Source organism: Gnatocerus cornutus, chromosome 4 (genome assembly GCF_029298725.1).
Source record: "Gnatocerus cornutus isolate USDA-ARS CGAHR chromosome 4, icGnaCorn1.1, whole genome shotgun sequence".
NCBI classification, from domain to species: domain Eukaryota; kingdom Metazoa; phylum Arthropoda; class Insecta; order Coleoptera; family Tenebrionidae; genus Gnatocerus; species Gnatocerus cornutus.
This window is the reverse complement of record NC_142236.1, coordinates 3,123,716-3,143,080: the sequence shown is the minus strand read 5'-3', so window position 1 is coordinate 3,143,080 and position 19,365 is coordinate 3,123,716. Positions and strand designations below refer to the sequence as shown.

Below are 19,365 nucleotides of genomic sequence, written 5' to 3'. Positions count from 1 at the left end.
ATTTTACGAATTCTTAACTTTTTATTTTTTTTAAATTTTTAACTGTATTTAATTTTTAATTTGAAATTAAAATTTTAAGTTTTACTTTGTGATCTTGCGTTTTCAAGGTTTCAAGTTCTCATTTTCCCAAATTTCTAGATTCTTAAATTTTGAATTCAAACATTTAAATTTTTTAATGACCCTAAATTTGGAGTTTTTGAAATAAAGCGCTTTTCAGTTTCTATTTTTTTTTTAGTTTTTGAAATTGTTAGATATTTTTAGGCTTTAGGACAATCATTTTTCGTGCGATTTCAACTTGCATATTTGAAATTTCTAATTTCCCGTTCATCTCGATTGTTAAATCTTTCATTTCTTAAATTTTTACATTTTTTTGTAATAGGTACATCTCACATTTCCAATTTTAAGTTGACAAAATAATAATAAGATAATGACTAAAATTCCACGGATTAGCAAGTTTCCAATTTTAAAAATTTTAGATTTTTTTTCATTCAATATGTGCTACATTTTAGTCTCAATTTTGTACTTTTCCGATCCAAATTCTTTAATTTTTAGGAATCTCAAATTTATACTATTATTGGATTCATCTACAATATTTGCCTTATATTTCAGAGTCTCAAAATTACCTTATTTGGAAACTCTGAAACTTTAAGCGTCTTCTCAAATTTCAAAAATTATAGAATCTTAGATACTCAGTTTTTTAATTTTTAAATTAAAAAATTCCAAACAATCAGACTAAAAAATGATCTGTATCACGTAATTTTCGTAGTTTTCTCATTTTTTTTATTCCCAGTTTTAGTTTAATTCCCAGATTCTTAATTTTTATTCAAATTTTCACATTCACCTGTTTCTTGCTCGGTTTCGGAACTAACCAAGCTAGTTCGATATGATCAAATCTGGGCATCCTGCTGGCCAGACAATACACCTGCAATCCAAAACAGCCAAACGTCGTCGTTTTGTCCCGGCAACTCTCTCCTTCTTTTTTTTTCTAGTACGCAACATTTTTAAACCTCGTTTGTCGACGCACCCTTAATGTTAAAGCGTCCTAATTGTCGGCGACAACATCACTTTTTCGCGGGGGCGTTCTCCGAATCCAAGCAGCGTGTCTTGTTGGCGCTCACTCTTATCTTCGGACGGTACGTGTTCTGGATACCTTAATTTAACATCCCACAGTTCGAATTTCTTTCGTCTCGCTTCTTCCATAATGGGTTGGATGGCGTTCCTTTTCCAACGTTACAACATGATGGATCATTGGCGCTTATCAATACACGCATTTTGTTGATTGTCTGTTTTTAAATGAGATTTGTTGAGCGTTGAGGATGAGAGAAGTTAGCAGCGGACGATTAAGGAAAATTTTGATCATTTGCACCACGAGAGTGGAGCTGGGCGTCGCCTCAAAAGAAAAATGTTCGTGTGGTGAAATATGTCCTTAAAAACCTCGGCGGTACGAAAGAAAGATAGTGAAAGAGAGAGGGTGGGCGGCGCGAGCTCCGTCGCTCCCGGAAGATGAATGCGTATATGTATTGTTTCCGGTTTCTGTGAAAGAAGCCCTCTTAATTTCCCGCGTTACTTAGCTAACGACTCCACATACAGCCTAGGACCCGACCACAATAGGGTTTGTCGCCGCCGAAATTAGCTGTAAATGAATTCTTTGCGGGCTCGTTTATCAAACCGACCCTTTATTCTCTTTATTCGCTACACTTTACATTACATTAAGTTCGTTTCGGTTGCTTTATAACGAAGAATTAGAGCTTGGATATTTTAATACAACCATTACCGGTCTTGTTGACGACGATCTAGCGCCAAAAACAAAAACATTAACTGGCCAAGATGGCGCGGCCGCCATATTGGATCCACATACGTCAAATGTCTTGAAATCGATGCAAAGCAGAGCATCAGTCATTTGATATCGGGGTCGAGTTGGGATTCTATCCACATGTTCGCGATATGTTTTGCCGATAAGATGATTGAGGCAACGGCGCACCCCGAATCGGTCACATTGTTATTCATGGATTGGGACTTCGGATCGAGCTCTCTGGTAAACATATCCGGTTACGGAGGGTCCACGCTGGTAACCCTCTCATGCAAGAATTTACCAGAGGAGGAAAAATTGTTGGGAACTGCGGCGTTTAGCGCCAGACGCTACAGTTTCGAAAATTCTACCACCACGTTCAGAGAATATACAGGGTGCTCATTTTCTTGGAATACGACAGTTTTGCCAACTTTTTTTCGCGATTTTTTTGTTAAGAATTTATTCTTAGATTTTCCGAAAATCGAAAATTTGATTTTGACAAAAAAAATTTTGACCAAAGCTATGATAAACTTCTGCAGTCGATATCTCGCTTATTTTTGGAGCAAACTTTGTGTTATTTGGGCTCATTTTACGAAGAATTTTTCACAGATTTCAAATCCGGAGTCAAAATTTACGTACAATATGAATTAACCGAGTTTTGACCGTTTAAATTTTCAGAAAATTAGATTTTGTTTTTCAAATTTTTAAAGCTTAATATCTCCATAACTACGCCTAATAGAACGGAACGGATTGCGTCATTGTTTTTCTCGCGCTTATTTCTTTTAAAATTCGCCCTCAAATACCCAAAATTCGATAGTCGATTATTTCGCGAAAAAAAAATCTGACTCAATTAATAGAAATTTTTGATTTTTTTGTTTTTTGGCCACCACTCGTAAACTATTTGACATACCGATCTGAGATTTAACCAGCAGTCTTTCGACTAATGTATAACCTAAAGGTATTTGACGTCGTTTTCGCACCGAAAAAGTTTGTTAAAAGTGACCTTAAAAACACTCAATGAAAACTTAATTTAGTCAATATTTCATTCATTTGTAAAGTAAATTCATGTTATTGATACTCATTTAATGCAGAATTTTACGCAGAATCCAAAATTGTGCGAATTTTTCACGTACGTCAATAAATAACCGAATTAGAAGCGTTTGAAACGTCGGGTTGTCGCCAGAGGCCACAAATTTTGAAGCTTCGGAACATTTTGTGTTTGATATCTTCGGAACTACAAGAGCTAGAACGGTGCAGTTTTCACCATCGTTTTTCTCGCGATTTTTTTGTTGAGAATTCGTTTTTAGATTTTCCGAAAATCGAAAATTTGCTTTCGTCAAAAAAAATTAAGATTAAAACTATGATAAAATTTTGAGGTCGATTTCTCGATTATTATTCCAACAAACTTGCGTTATTTAGGCTTATTTTACACAGAATTTCCCAAAGATTCCAAATCCAGCCTTAAAATTTACGTACAATAACAAAAAACCGTTTTATGACCGTTTAAATTTCCGAAAAGATTTTGTTTTTCAAATTTTTAAAAGCTAAATTATCGCCGCAACTAGACAGATAGAAAGAAACGATTTGCGCTGTTGTTTTTCTTGCCCTTATTTTATTTAGAATTTGCCTTTAAATTCCTAAAATTTGATGGTCAATTGTTTTGCAAAAAAAAAAAATTGACTCATCGATACATTTTTTTGAATTTTTTGTTTTTTGGCCGCCACTCGTAAACTACATGTCATACCGATTCGAGATTTGGCTAGTTGATAGATCTCGAGCTACTCTTTCGACTGATGTATAACTTAAAGGTATTTAAAGGTGTTTTCATACCGAAAAAGTTTGTTAAAAGGACCCAAAAAAACACCCACTGAAAACCTAACTCAGTCAATATCTCATTTATTTGTGAAGTAAATTCAAGTTATTTCTGCTCATTTGATGCAGAATTTCAGGCAGAATCCAAAATTGTGCCAATTTTTAACGTGCGTCAACAAATAATCGAATTAGATTTAGAAGCGGTTTTAGAGGTTTTAGAGGCGGAAATGTGGTTTTTGTTACCGTTTTTCTCTCCTTTTTATTGCCAAAAGTTAGAACTTCCAAATTGTAAATGCGTATTTTTATATTTTTTAAACTTTTAGTTTGTTTTTTGCTCTACTATTTTGTAATTTGACAGTTAAAAATTTATTTTTAAAAGTGCAAAATGATGAGAAATTTGACTTTTAATTGACAATTTTTGAAAATATGAAACAGTTGGGCTTAAAAATACAGTTTCATTGCTTAAATTTGAAAATCCACGCTGGTATTTTTATTTACCTGAGAAGAAAAAAAATTGGAAAAATTGGAGAATTGGCGTTTAGCGCCAGACGCTGCAGTTTCGAAAATTCTGCCATCGTGTTTAGAACAGGGTATACAGGGTGTTGATTTACCGTTTGTAGTTAGAAAAATCGATCACCGAAGAGAATACCGGGTGTTTGAATTCACTGAAATGGCTTCAGGGTCGGCACGCAATATAAATTAGTAGTTAACTGTGGGTTTGAATACAATTATTAATGGAGTGTGGCCTATTCAACACAATAAAAGCGGAATTAAGTGGCACTTGGACACTGCAACACCCCTGAACGCCGTCCGATATTGTTCGATCTCCCCTAATGGAACATGGGAAACATTAATACTTGTGTATTAAACTTAGTGTAACGAAACCTCCAGTGGTGTGTCTAAATATCTAAATAGTCTAAAGTACACCCTGTATACACTAAGAGAGTATCTTTGAAAATTCGTCTTTTTCTTTTGATTGGCGGGGTCACGTAATTCCCTTGACGTTTTCACGAAGAGCGAGATATTGGATTGGTGAATTTGTATGGACGGGAGAAAATTGTCAATTGGCGAACAATGAAGCGAATATGGTTTCCAGTCAAGTGTCGACTTGATAGTAGCAAACGAACACTCTAATTGCTATTCATGGCTTGGGACCGATCGGCTCCTTGCGACACCAATTTACATACTAAAACATATCTACAATCCGGGAACCAATTTCACTGTACTTTGTGCCACACCAATTCACACTCCACATCACATCAAAACGGGATTCGCACCAGAACGCCCGTTTTCAATTTTATTGAGAGATGTGCTTTTTTCGTATTGGAAAAAATCAAACGACACTATTTCGATTCGTGACGGGAATGTTTCGAGTGCCTGACGCGGGATTTTGGGGGTTGTTTTGTTGAGCCATTTTGGAAAAAAAATTTGTTCTACGCAGAAGAAGTTCAAAACTGTTCTGTGAATTTTCGTACGTCAACAAATAACTGAATTAGAAGCAGTTGAAAGTTCGCATAGTCAATTTTTTGTGTTATACAGGGTGTTATGGAAATGAGTACACAAAATTCAACTGGTAAAAGAACTCACCATTTGCAACAACTTCTCTTAATAATTTTTTTTTGAAATCGCATGTTTTTAAACTAATTTTTCCCCCCTACATTTTGACGAGTCGCCCACCTACCATTGAATTGCTGTAAAATTAAACAACAAAAAAGCATAAGAAACTCTGCGTTATCAGTTCACTTATAAAACACTTTATTAATGACCATTCTAAATTAATTTGCGGTGCTGTTTAGAACTATTAAGTTTAACATAAAGTAAAACATTTTGGGAATTTACAAAAATTGTATTCAAAAAAATCATATCAGGTTATAAAATTAAATACACAAAATTTAACCGGTTAGAACGTATCAAGATCTACAACTTTTCTAGATAATTTTTTCCGTAAACGCATTTTAATTTTCGCTTTTTTCCGCCCTTAATTTGGCCAACCGTTCGATATCTCTAAACAAATTCACTTTCATTTCTGCAACGAGGAGGTTTTTTGACTTTAACCTTATCACAATTTTTTGTCATAAAAACGACTCATCAGCTGTAATTTAATTAAAAACGCTCAGTTTGTTGTGAATTTTCACAGTGTCAAAGTTATCAGATCGTTCTTAAAGTGCAAAAGGTGGTACAAAATGGTTTATACCAACATGGAATACACGAATATGATGATTCTCTATGGGGAAGGTCGTGCTAAATGTGCACTTTGAAAACAAGTGGATAAGTAGAAATGAACCAGTGTTGTGGCCCCCTCGTTCGCCAGACCCAAATCTCTGCGATTTTTTCTCGTGGTTACATATGAAAGAGTTGGTGTATGCGAACCCCGTGAATTCAGTGGAAAAATTAAGTGAACGTGTGAATGCTGGGGCTGAAACAATTCCCTAAAACCCAGCGATAATTGTGAGAACACCAACTTCAATGGCCCGGAGAATTCAGGCATGCATTAACAGTGAAGAACGGCATTTTGAACAATTTTTATAAACAAATTGTTCAATTGGGTTTTCGTGATTTTATTGCTGTTTTTTTTCCTACAAACAAATGAGCGACAAAGTATCAACCTGATGTAACCACTCGTTTTTATGAAGCAATGGTTTTTGTCGCATAGACGAAGGTTAGTATCCTTAATAATGCATAGGCGGGTAACGCTTTTCACAGCAAATTTTCATTGATTTTTAATTCGAAAACGAAAGCATTTTGGAATTTTTTTTATTGAGAAAAGTTGTTGCATATGGTGAGTTCTCTTACCAGTTTAATTTTGTGTACTCATTTCCATAACACCCTGTATTTCTGAAACTACGACAGATAGAACAGTTTTTTCGATGAAACAAATTTAATATTCGTTTTTTTGACCGCCCCTGGTAAACTACTCGAGTTACCAATCTGAGATTTCGCCAGATGATAAATCTCGAGTTGCTCTTTCGATTTATATCTACCTATAAGTTATTAAACATTATTTTTGCGTCAAAAAGCTCTTTAAAAAGGACCCTAAAAACGCCTTCTGTAAATCTATTTCAGACGATATCTATCTAGTATGTTTGTAAAGCAAAGTTATGTTATGAGTGCTCATTTTACGCAGAATCCAAAACTTAGCGAATTTTTAACGTTTTGAAAGTTCGAAAAATGCTCCATATCTCAGAGACAGATAGAAAGAAATGGTTTTCCCGTCGTTTTTCTCGCCATTTTTTGATTAAGAATTTGTTCTTAGTTTTTTTGAAAATGGAATATTTGATTTTGCTGAAAAAAAAATCTGTGACTACAACTTATTTTAAACTTAAACGGTCGATATCTCGCTTATTTTTAAAGCAAATTTGCATTATTTGCACTTAATTTACGCAGAATTTTCTGAAGATTCTAAATCCGAAGCCAAGTTCACTTACGACAACAAATAATCGAGTTTGATTGATGTATAATTCAGAGGTTTTTCTCCGAAAAAATACTAAAAATTTACTTAAAACGATCCCTTGAAAATAGATTTTTGCTAATTTCTCGTTTATTTGTGAAGCAAACTCATTTTCATTTGTGCTTATTAAACGCAGAATCTAAAACCGGTCGAATTTTTAACTACAAATAATTATGTTATGGACGTTTGAATTTTTGGGTTGTCGTCAGAGAGCCAAATTTTTGATGGTTTGAAAACATCAGTGTTTCTTTTTTCAGAAACTACAGCAGATAGAAAGTAACTGTTTTTGCTATCGTTTTTCTCGCGATTTTCTAAGAATTTGTTCTTAGATTTTTCGAATGACGAAAATTTGAATTCGCCTAAAAAAATATATGACTAAAAAAAATTTGTTAAACTTATTTTGCGGTCGACATCTTGCTTATTTTTGGAACTTGGGTTGATTTTTCGCAGAATTTCGCGCAGGTTCTAAATCTGGACTCAAAATTCACGTGCAACAAATAAAATTTCGGATAGTTGATTTTTATTTTTCAAATTTTTAATTAACAGATGTTTTTTTTTCGCTTATTTCCTGCTTATTTCTTTTAAAATTCGCCCTCAAATACCCAAAATTTGATGGTTGATTTTTTCGCAAAGAAATTTCGACTTAATCGATAAAATTTTTTGAATTTTTTGTTTTTTCGCTATTTGACAGATCGATCTGAGATTTGGCCAGTTAATAGATCTCGGGCTGCTGTTTCGACTGATGTATAACTTAACTTTAAAGACACCATCTGAAAACTTAATTCGATCAATATCTCGTTCCATTTGTGAAGTAAATTCAAGTTATTGGTGCTCATTTAACGCAGAATTTCAGGCAGAATCCAAAACTGTGCGAGTTTTTAACGTACGTCGACAAATAACCGAATTAGAAGCGATGGAATTTTCGGATTTTGGATAGAGAGCAAAAATTTTGAAGCTCCAGAAAATCCGGGGCTTCATATCACCAGAACTACGACATAACTCTTAAACTAGAAATGTTCATTTTTATAATTTTTAAGGTGTCAGCTTGATTTTTTGCTCTATTATTTTGTAATTTCACAGCCAGTCCAAAATTAATTTTTAAAAGTTCAAAATTACAAGAGCTTTGGCTTTTAGGTGACAATTTTAGAAAATAGTTTGGCTTAACAATGAGTGCTTAAATTTGAAAACGAGTGGAGTTTCAAAAATAGCAATTTTCCGTATTTTTTTTTAGCTTGATAATTTTAGGAACTTTGTCACAACTGGGATAAAATATATATCGAAAATCCCGGAACTGTAGCGTCTGCCTAAAAATTGGAAATTATCCGTAATAAATCTTCAAATCGTCGTCTGCTAACGGCGTTTCAGAAACCGATCTCAGTGATTTGTTTTTTCCTTTGAAGTCTTGCTTTCGGTAAGTTAGAAGAGGTAATTTGTCGAGAATATAAATAATTCTAGAGCGATTTGCTCGGCCACTAAAAGGGTCCTATCAGTGTTCAGTGATCGGGACCGGAACTTGTATTCTCATGTGGCTTTTGGCCTTTCAGCGTGTATCAGCTCACTTTACTACATTTACTGACTCACTCACTCTATTCCGTGACCTCCACAAATCCACTCTCTTGTTTGAAATCCTTTTTAAATTTACCCTAAAAGCTCTTTCAATTTTTCAGCTTTCCGTCCAAGCGACTTTTATGCACATACATAATTTATTGAGAGGACATTTGTGAATGTCTGAGGGAACGTCTCCACTCTAAACAAAAAATTGAGAGCCAATTTCGGGTTTTAGAACGACTTCCTAGAGTTCAAGGTTATCACAGATATACAGTAATTTCGGTTAAATTCTTCCTGAATTTTCCATCACCGAGCACTATAATAACAAAGTCGGACAAATTGCCAATAAAAATGTCGCTCCCCAATGTCCACCGGAGTGGATATTAGTGATGCCAATTTACCACGTTCATACAACGGCGTGAAACAGAAAATGTCGTCGATTCCCCAAGGAAATACGAAATTATCAAGTTTTTTTATTGACGATTGTTCTTTTTCGACGACTAGTTTAAGAATCTGTAGGCGGTATAGGGTTGTGGACATTATCTCACCCCTTATAACGCTGTTTGTCGTCTCGTGGGGTGTGCTAATACAGAGCTAATAACGCAGAGTTAACACTTCCGGTCCACTGATTCCGGTCTCTCTATCATCGTTTTCCCCTCATCCATGAAGATGAGCGCGCTAATAAAGGAATAGGTCAAACCCTTCGCTTGGGGGATGAAACAGATCGTCGTTGCTAGTGCAGTTTCAAGTTGAAATTTGAGTTTAACTGTATCGATCAATATCTGATCTATTTGTGAAGCAACCTTAAATTATTGATGCTCATTTTACGCAGAATTTCACGCAGAATCCAAAATTAAGCGCTACATTCCCGGACGTTTATAAATAACTGCATTAGAAGCAACTGAAGTTTCGAATACTGCATTTTAAGTTCCTAATTTAAGTTCGTAATTAATCTTCAAAACTACGACGATAAAATGATTTATGACTTTGACTTATTCCGAATTCAAAAGTTCATTTTTTAGGGACTTTCGGAAACGTTTGTTCCAAATTAACAGTTCTTAAACTTGTATTAAAAAGGACATTTGTTAATCCGTATTTGGTATTGTTGCAGGTGAAGGAATTTTATCGCGGTTAAGAAACTTTTAATTTTTTATTATATTGGTTGAACTGATAAAAAATAAACAATCACACAAAAAAAACACGCCGCTTAATCGCTACCATCGATTGTTTTTTCAAAATCTCGTTGAAAACCGTGACCTGCTTGATATTAAGTTACAATTTGAAATTGGTAGAGTCCTCTGTTGTACAGTACGATAATTACAGATTGTGACGTTACCGATCCGGTTTGAATGTTAAATTTATTAACAGCCGTTGGTGGCGCCACGTCCTTGCCTTTAAGTAGAGACTCAAACTATTTTTGAATTTTTATTCGCGAAAAAAATGACCGATGGTGGCGCTGCGATCGTTGCAAAGATGGTGGGTGAGAAGCATAATCTGTTATCGAAAAGTGTATTTTTCTGGTCGTTTATTAGAAAAAACATGAATTTATCTACAATATTCAGTGTTAATTTACATCGTTGGGTGTAATTGTTGTTCTATCTGAACCTACAAACCGATGTGTACCAGATTTGAAGCGTTTTGAGACAAAATTGCAAACTACAATCATTGTATTATAAAACTTTGTTAACTCCTCTTGTTAATTTAGGATGCATTGGTTCCCCGATGCCCAAATAGTTGTCTTAAAGAGTTTGTTAATCATTCTTGAGGTATTTAATAGGTTTTAACTGGTTTTCTTTTAACATTCCTTTAAGGTTACGTTTGCACTTTGTCAATCACTTACTATACCTCAAAGAACGAAGTACCCACCATGTATCCGTTCGCTATTCCTTGGTTCACTTATCTAAAAGTAGATTTATCAATAAAAACCTTCTGCAGGCACTGTTATTATTGTTTAGTTGATTTGTTGGTTTGGTTTGTAATACGAGCCATTTCACGTAATAACGGTAAATCATGCGTTACCAACACATGAATCTATTAATTAATTAATTAAATACATTAGGGGTGGGTTTCACCAACGTCAGTTAAATATGCTCAGTTAGTTATTCAATAGATAAATTTTGTTTCAGCAAAATATTTTGACGTCTGGTTTATTATTTCACGAATAGTTAACTAGAGTGTTATTTTAGCCTAGAGTGTACATTGAAGTGCCATCGTTGACAGTTATACAAAAGTTTATGTTTTTGAAAACAGTCAGCAAAATATACCAAAACTCCTTGTTATGTCTGTATCAAGAGAGAATAAGTTTATCACGCAATGCTACACTTGGCAAGAAATCAGTAAGATTAACAAGAATGACGCGGGTAGAAACAAGAAATGAGGTAGTGCATTGCATTCGCGAACGACACTGCATTATTGGCAAAATGGTGGTCCTAACTTCTGAGGAAATCAAGCAATTGATAGGAAAATTTGGGTTGGCGAATCGCTTTATAAATATCTGTGTTAGTCAAATCGGAAAAAGAGCCAAAGCGGGTGGTAAGAAAGTTAGAATAAGGAGAAGTATTTAAAGTTGGACTGGAAATTAATGAGAAAAAAACAAAATACATGGTGATGGCGAGTCCAGATAAAGAATGAGCTGAAGAATGCGAAGTGAGAAGCGGCGAAATTGATAGAAAATATATTTTTGAAGAAGTTGAAGACTTCGTGCATCTAGTGCAAGTAGAAAAAGAGGGGAAAGAAGAGAAAGAAATAAAAGCCAGAGTTGCAAAGGAAAATTGAAAATGCGGAAGTTTAAGTGCTATGTTGAAATCTAAATATTTGGATGACAGAGAAGAATTTACCAAGAGGTGTGTATGCACTCTACCATAAGCCCAGAGTAACCGCATATACCTATAAAGGCGCAAATATTAAGATGGGTGGGACTCGTTGGGCAACTAAGCAAGTCCTATGTAGGAGACCGATAGGTAAAATATGAACAGGGAGACTAAGAAAACGATGGTTAGAAAAGGTCGAGGAAGATCTTGAAAGAGTGGATGGAAGTAGTAACAGAGCAAGACTTTTGGACATCGATAGTGCAAAAGGTGGAATATTTTGCAGTTGTGTTGTAAATCTATGCCTACAAAGCTTGTAATACTTAACAAATAAAATATGTGTGTTTATTATACAGGGTGGGCCAACGAAAACGAAACATAGGCGTTTTGAGGCACTTACTGGTGGAATTTCAAAAAACCTTGAGACAGGTCAATTTTAGTTGTGAAGGGGACACAACACACGTATTTACAACTTTTTGCAGTCAACTCCCTATGAGGGGTGAAATTAACCCCTTTCATTTTTAATGTAATGTAAATTTGTAAAAAAAATGTGAATTTTGATTAATAATTTTGTCTTTACTACATGTTAATAAACAAGTCAAAACTGTTCAGCTTCCAAAATTGTGTTGTAAGAAAATTATCAGACATTTGGTGGAGAATTTAAAATGATTTGTTCCAAAAACGAAAGTTTTTCTCTGCATGGCTAATAAAGACATAAACAATATGCTTTGTCTCGTGATGTATTTAATTTTATAATTGTCTTCGTATTTTCTTTTATTAAGGCTTTTCGCACTTTTTTGTTGCAGTAAAAGTTGCAATAATTTTATTTAAGAAAATTCCAAATTTTTAATATAGTTTTGTTACAGGTTAGTCCAGTTGTAAGGTGCAGTTCAGTGAGGCGTCCAGAAAAGCGGGAAATCCTCAGCACTTCAGGAAAACTTCAAGGTTAGTTCGAATTTAAACATCTCTCACTGTATTTTTCGGTTCCATCACTTGTAGATTTCTGTGTCGGCATCCAAATCGGTTCGTTGTTCTCCTTTACTTTTAGATGGCGCTGCGGTGCTTACCTTAGTCGAGACTCAAACAATTTCCCGATTTCGATTAGTTTGAACGTTTTTGATATACAGGAGATCAATAAAACACACTCGTACACTTAAATTTTAATTTGACATAAGATTAGGTAGCTGATTGGGTTTTTGAACACATATTTTGACAGTAAAACTGCAATGTATAGGTACTATCAATACTTATTCATCTTATGTACTTACATAATAGTATCAATAAACAGTTTTTCATAACTAACATAAAGTGTACTTAGATCTATCTCGGTCGTACCTCATTTTGAGCCGTAATGGGGTACGACCGGTTTTTTACATATTTTCTCTTCTCTCTCGCTTTTTTTATTATACCATCATCACAGACGTACGATCCTAGAATCGCGCGTCGATTTGAATTTCATTAAAACAACTTTCAAAGTGAAACATTATTGTATCCGTGTAAAGTGATCTATTAGCCTAAAACGTGAACTGGAAGTTGCTTTAACGATCGTAAATTTTCCGAAAAAAAGAAATAACACGTGTAATAAAATCAAATAGCAAATAACATAGTTAGAGCATTTAACAACTAACACGTAATTAATATTGCTAGACATTAAATAGGTTACGACTATAACAATTTTCTATTGCAAATAATGAAGAGAGCTCCTCGGATTGGTAGTTCCAGCGTCGCTTGTTCAATTTTTGGATGATTGTGTCGAATGATATGTCGCGAACGTTGGAACTACCGAGAGAAAAAACACTGAGAACTTAGCAAAAAACACAGAACACCAGTACGCGGTGAGTTTAGAATCTTGACGAAAAAAATGCGATGTTCATCTCGTTATAACATTTAAACTACAAAAGTCTAACATTTGAACTATTTCCCATTTGTTCGAACACTAACCAACACTAACCGGGCTTTAGAATGACTAGTAGATTCAAACAGCGTCCAAGCACCGCGTCTGCTATCACAACATTTAGAATAGATTCCGTTTCGTCATAATAAAGCTCGTACCAAAGGCTCTATTATGAAAACCTTACATATAAAAAGCAACGCTTGGAACACGTAAAGGGGGCGAGTGAAACTTGAATTCCACGCCCTGTCATGAGCTGTGTCGGAAGTGCCAACATGAAAACAAAAAATCCCCTAGAACGGTATCACTAAACACATTGAGCGATTTTTCTCACTATAAGGTAACAACGCTAAGAAATCTTAGCTCACAATCTTTTTCAAAAAACAACACCAAATCTCTAAGAAAGTAATTCGTTACTAAGACGACACAAAAAAATCCCTGACTAAATATTCGTGTTGAATTGACTTAAAAAATCTGCGCACGCAGACACTGTGTATCACGCACCTTTCATTCAGAGTCTCTTAATATTGTCGTAACAATAATCAATAATCAATAAAAAATAAACGATCGAGAGGATTTCGCGCCTCAAAACCAGACGCTGGCGACGCTGCAAGGTTCGATCCCGAATTTCTGCGTAAAATCCTCCTTTTTATACCTACCTATGACCTTTATTTCTTCGGTTGAAGACTAAATGCGCTCATCTTTTGTATCTAAAAAGAAAGATATCTCACTCCCAAAATTTCAACAGAACACTACAACGCATCTCGTTACAACATAAACTTGATATTTTGGGAGAAAAAGACATTTTTCTTTCACTTTTTATGTTATAACGAGATTGAACTACTGCTACGACTAAGCTAAGATTGGGTCTAAAAGCCGCAGCCAATCCGAAACTGAATTTTTTTTCTAGGGAAAAACGGCTCTCTCGATATTGTTACATGCGGGTGAATAATTAATTGACAGGTCGTAATTACAGGGTGTGCGTATATAGTTGGTAAGATTTTAGCCTACTTAGATTGTCTACAAGGTTAAACCACTTTGGTGAGGAGATACAATTAGAATTCATTTTACGTCGTTTTTATTATCGTTTAGTTTAATGGGGTTGGTTGAAATTAACATGTACAGTGTGTCTAAAAAAAAAAACACATATTATTTGTCATCTTAGTCCCATTTCAAAATGTTGTCAACCATCGCTTTATAGATATACAGAGCGGTACACAGTTTGCTGCCTTCGACAGGTTTTTGGAGTTCGAAGTCAAAATATATATATATATTCTGGGTGGTTTATGTTAAAGTTAAGTTTGACCCTTTTTAAAAATGTGTTTTTTTTGACAGGTTTGTGAACAGAATCGAGCTTACAAGACGTCAGAACTCATCCTGTATATCATTATCAACTGAAGTAAGTGAAAATATTTTTGTTTTTGGTTGGTCGTCTTAAAATGAAGTCTTATAGTCACTCTGTATATGTTTTTCCTTAATTTTGTTACAGGACTGTTTAAGACAGCTGTCGTAAGTGCAATTTCTTTTGCTAATTTTGTCTGTTTTCGCCTTAACAATGACATTTTACTATCCTAAATTTACTTGATATGCGGTATGTTTGACAATTTAATTGAAAAGTTGTTTTTTCTGGCAGGTTTGCGGACAGGATTGTGCTTGCAACACGTCAAGTCGACGCAGAATTTCAGGATGCACCCTGTATATGGCTTTCGGATAGTTTGTGAACAAGTGAAGTAAGTAATAACATTTTTGTTTTGCTTATCCTCTTTGATATTAAGTTTGAGATTCACTCTGTATATATTTTTACTTTGTTTCTTCACAGGACAATTTAGGATAGCTGAAGTAAGTGAAATGTCTTTTGTTTTTTGGTTATTGTTCTCTTAACTTGACATTTTACTAACCCAAATTTACTTGATATACAGTATGTTTGATAAAAAGCTTGATTTTTACTGTTTTTGAAAAGGTGATTTTTCTTGCAGGTTTGCTGGTAGGTCTGCGCTTTCAACACATCAAGACGATGTAGAATTTAAAGGATCACTCTGTATATGACTTACGGATTGTCCTAATGAAGAAAGAACGTAAAGTAAGTGAAAATTTTTGTTTTTTGCTTGTCGTCTTAAAATTAAGTTTGAGATTCACTCTGTTTATGTTTCCCTTTTAATTTTTCACAGGACACCTGAAGTAAGTGACATTTCTTTTGTTTATTTTTAATTTTTCTCTTAACTTGACATTTTACGAACACTAATTTACTTAATATACTTGATTTTGACAATTTATTTAAAAAGTGATTTTTTTTAACAGGTTTATGGTATGGATTGTGCTTCTAACCCAAGAAGGCGACGCGGAATTTCAAGATTTATCCTGTATATGGCATTCGAATAGATTGTGGCCAAAAAAACAGAAGTTAAGTGAATATAATTCGTATTGTCTTCTTGTCATCTTGATTGAAAATTGTTCTAACTTTCAACTCTCATTTAATTGATATACAAGGTGATTTATGTTGATTTAAATTTTGCTAGTTTTTCTAATGTCAAGTTTGTTTTCACAGGTTTGGGAGCGCGAACCCGACACAAAATTTCAAGATCCATCCTGTAGATTGCTTTGTGATAGTTTCTAATCAAGAAAAAACGTTGCGAAGTAAGTGGAAATATTTTAATTCTAAACTTAAAATTTCGCAAATGTTTTTTTTTAAATGGGCAGACTGTAATGAGATTTTTTGACAGGTTCGTGAATGGAAGTGAACTGAATTCATCGCAGAATTTTGGAACTCAGCCTGTGGATGACTTTTCACCATTAGTGATCAAGAAAGGACTGTAACTGAAAAGTAAGTACAAAAATTTTCATTTTTGCATGTCTTAACTTGAAAGTCGGGCTTACATTGGACGTATCAACTTTTGAAGAAAACCACTCTGTATATTTCGCTACTTAAATGGTTGAATTTAATGTGTTTTGTAAATTTTGAACACTCTGTACAACTAAAGTGTCTCTAAACTATTCAAACTCGTGAAAATTCGAAATTGTGCTGAAATTAAGGTGTTCCAAAAATAGGTACTTTTTCAAAAATATCAACGATAGGCACATTTTTTTATGATTTTTATTAGTTGTCATTTTGACATTCGTTTAATTGGTTGGTTTATAAAAACTTGGATATTGAATACACAGGGTGTAACTATTATTTAAAAAAAATCGTCTGAAACTTCAGTGTCCTTTATATAGTGCCTCCAAAAAATTAATTTCAGTTTTTGTAAACCAACTATCACTACAGATAACTTTCGCTAAATTCAATATCCGATTGGCTGCACCTAGAAGACCGTGTGTAAATCGAGAATCCGCCGCCGAACGCCGAATCGGAAGTGCCGGCGTCCGTGATAAAGTCCGCCACAATGAGCGTGTCCTTACCTTGCGTCAACGCTGTAGGTGTAAGACCACCTTTACCGGCTTCTTTCTCGGCCAGTCTCTCTTTTAACAGCTTTATCTTCTCTTCTTTCTGTGGAATAAAAAAAAATTGTCAAGTTAGCTGTTACTGTGAACGTATGTCTGGATATCTGTCATTCACTAACAATCGTCAATTATTTGACGTTTTTGCGTGAAGTTCAGACACACGTTCGCAAGATGCGCGTTTTACCTGGGAAATGAGTCGTTGCAAATCTTCATTCTCGTTTAGTAGCTTCTGGTAACGTTCTTCGTCTTCTTTGGAAACGCCAGCGTCTGGATTGTATTTACTTTCAGCCTTATCCCTCGGATGTCGTATGACTTCAATAACCTAACGAAATTGGTTAGTTTTGACTCGTTCGTTTTCTAGTTTTACTCACCTTAGGCACGAATATAAGCGCCATACTTAGAAAACAACAGAAGACTATTGCCAGCGCCACGAACGCGAAACTTGCGTCTTGTTGACTGGCTATGACCATAGTCACTGGCGCTGTTATCAAACACAATATGACCACATTGTATATGCTCATTCCTACGTATCTCGAGTCGTTAATTTGTTTGACTTTCACTGAGCGAGTTTCATAGGCCAGGAACAATCCGAATATCTGGAAAAACGAAATATACAGAGTTGTTCTAAAATGTAAAATTTTGTAAAATTACCAGAACTAGTCCTTTGTAGGCGTAGATTACAGCCAACCAAACGTTGTTATGGTGACTTTCGCAATGTTCCAGTTCTGGTCTGATCTTGGAGTCGTCGCTGGATAATTCTGGTTCCTCCAATGGAAACTGTTCGATTCTTCTCTGCAATGGGTCGTGGAGTTGCCAGGCTACCATGAAGACGAAGTCGACGACAAGCAGACCGGAGACCATGGAGTAGAGCTTCCAGGGTTCAACCTTTTTCTGCAACAGATTATCCAAGGTAAGTCTTAATTTTTAACTTAGTTAATTTTAGTTTTTTCGGGTTTCGGCTCTTTTCGCGTTTTTCTGATTTGACTCGACGCTCGTGCATTTATCGCAGTTGCTTTGACTCGCTTTCGGGTTACTTGCGCTGTTTTAGCACATTTTTGAATTTTTAGCGCCGCTTTACAGTAATACAGTAGACTCTCGATATTTTGAAATTCAAGGGACCTGTAAAAAAGTTCAAATTATTTAGAGAAAGAGACTAAAAAATTTATATAAACGCGATTTTCGCGGTTTCCCACTGTCCGCGAGAAACCGCGAGAAAACGACTGAAAAAACGGTAAAAATGCCCACAAAAAAGAGAAAAACCCATGGTGAGGGGCGAGGAGGGACGGGAAGGAATCGCGGGAACCGCGAAAACCGCGAGAAAACGACTGAAAAAACGGTAAAAATGGCCACAAAAAAGAGAAAAACCCACGGTGAGGGGTGAGGAGGGACGGGGGGGAACCGCGGAAAACGCGAAAACCGCGAGAAAACGACTGAAAAAACGGTAAAAATGGCCACAAAAAACGTAAAAACCCATGGTGAGGGGTGAGGAGGGACGGGGGGGGAATCGCAGAAATCGCGAAAACCGCGAGAAAACGACTGAAAAAACGGTAAAAATGGCCACAAAAAAGAGAAAAACCCATGGTGAAGGGTGAGGAGGGACGGGGGGGAATCGCGGAAACCGCGAAAACCGCGAGAAAACGACTGAAAAAACGGTAAAAATGGCCACAAAAAAGAGAAAAACCCACGGTGAGGGGTGAGGAGGGACGGGGGGGAACCGCGGAAAACGCGAAAACCGCGAGAAAACGACTGAAAAAACGGTAAAAATGGCCACAAAAAACGTAAAAACCCATGGTGAGGGGTGAGGAGGGACGGGGGGGAATCGCGAAAACCGCGAGAAAACGACTGAAAAAACGGTAAAAATGGCCACAAAAAACGTAAAAACCCATGGTGAGGGGTGAGGAGGGACGGGGGGAATCGCGGAAATCGCGAAAACCGCGAGAAAACGACTGAAAAAACGGTAAAAATGGCCACAAAAAACGTAAAAACCCATGGTGAGGGGTGAGGAGGGACGGGGGGAATCGCGAAAACCGCGATAAAACGACTGAAAAAACGGTAAAAATGGCCACAAAAAAGAGAAAAACCCATGGTGAGGGGTGAGGAGGGACGGGGGGAATCGCGGAAATCGCGAAAACCGCGAGAAAACGACTGAAAAAACGGTAAAAATGGCCACAAAAAAGAGAAAAACCCATGGTGAGGGGTGAGGAGGGACGGGGGGAATTGCGGAAATCGCGAAAACCGCGAGAAAACGACTGAAAAAACGGTAAAAATGGCCACAAAAAAGAGAAAAACCCATGGTGAGGGGTGAGGAGGGACGGGGGGAATCGCGAAAACCGCGATAAAACGACTGAAAAAACGGTAAAAATGGCCACAAAAAAGAGAAAAACCCATGGTGAGGGGTGAGGAGGGACGGGGGGGAATCGCGAAAACCGCGAGAAAACGACTGAAAAAACGGTAAAAATGGCCACAAAAAACGTAAAAACCCATGGTGAGGGGTGAGGAGGGACGGGGGGAATCGCGGAAATCGCGAAAACCGCGAGAAAACGACTGAAAAAACGGTAAAAATGGCCACAAAAAACGTAAAAACCCATGGTGAGGGGTGAGGAGGGACGGGGGGAATCGCGAAAACCGCGAT

General features: G+C 36.0%; 1 protein-coding gene and 1 long non-coding RNA gene across 4 annotated transcripts in view; one reads left to right on the top strand and one right to left on the bottom strand.

Annotated features, from left to right (window-relative positions):
• Positions 1 to 12,552: 12,552 nt before the first annotated feature.
• The window catches only part of GABA-B-R1 (gamma-aminobutyric acid type B receptor subunit 1), a 118,284-nt gene continuing 111,471 nt past the window's right edge, over positions 12,553 to 19,365 (bottom strand). For 2 of the 3 annotated variants that reach the window (XM_088034564.1, XM_088034565.1), the window contains exons 10-14: positions 17,385 to 17,624; positions 17,105 to 17,329; positions 16,918 to 17,055; positions 16,692 to 16,779; positions 12,553 to 14,005 (exon numbers count right to left, since the gene is read on the bottom strand). In XM_088034564.1, coding sequence (XP_087890690.1) covers positions 13,983 to 14,005; positions 16,692 to 16,779; positions 16,918 to 17,055; positions 17,105 to 17,329; positions 17,385 to 17,624 — 714 coding nt within the window. In that variant the 3' untranslated portion in view covers positions 12,553 to 13,982. Of the gene's footprint in view, positions 14,006 to 16,456; positions 16,780 to 16,917; positions 17,056 to 17,104; positions 17,330 to 17,384; positions 17,625 to 19,365 lie in introns of those variants that run through there. The other variant, XM_088034562.1, reaches the window with a different exon arrangement.
• Positions 14,889 to 15,354, top strand: LOC148176016 (uncharacterized). The gene is made up of 2 exons (XR_015769998.1): positions 14,889 to 15,025; positions 15,272 to 15,354. It is a non-coding gene; the product is annotated as an uncharacterized LOC148176016 (long non-coding RNA).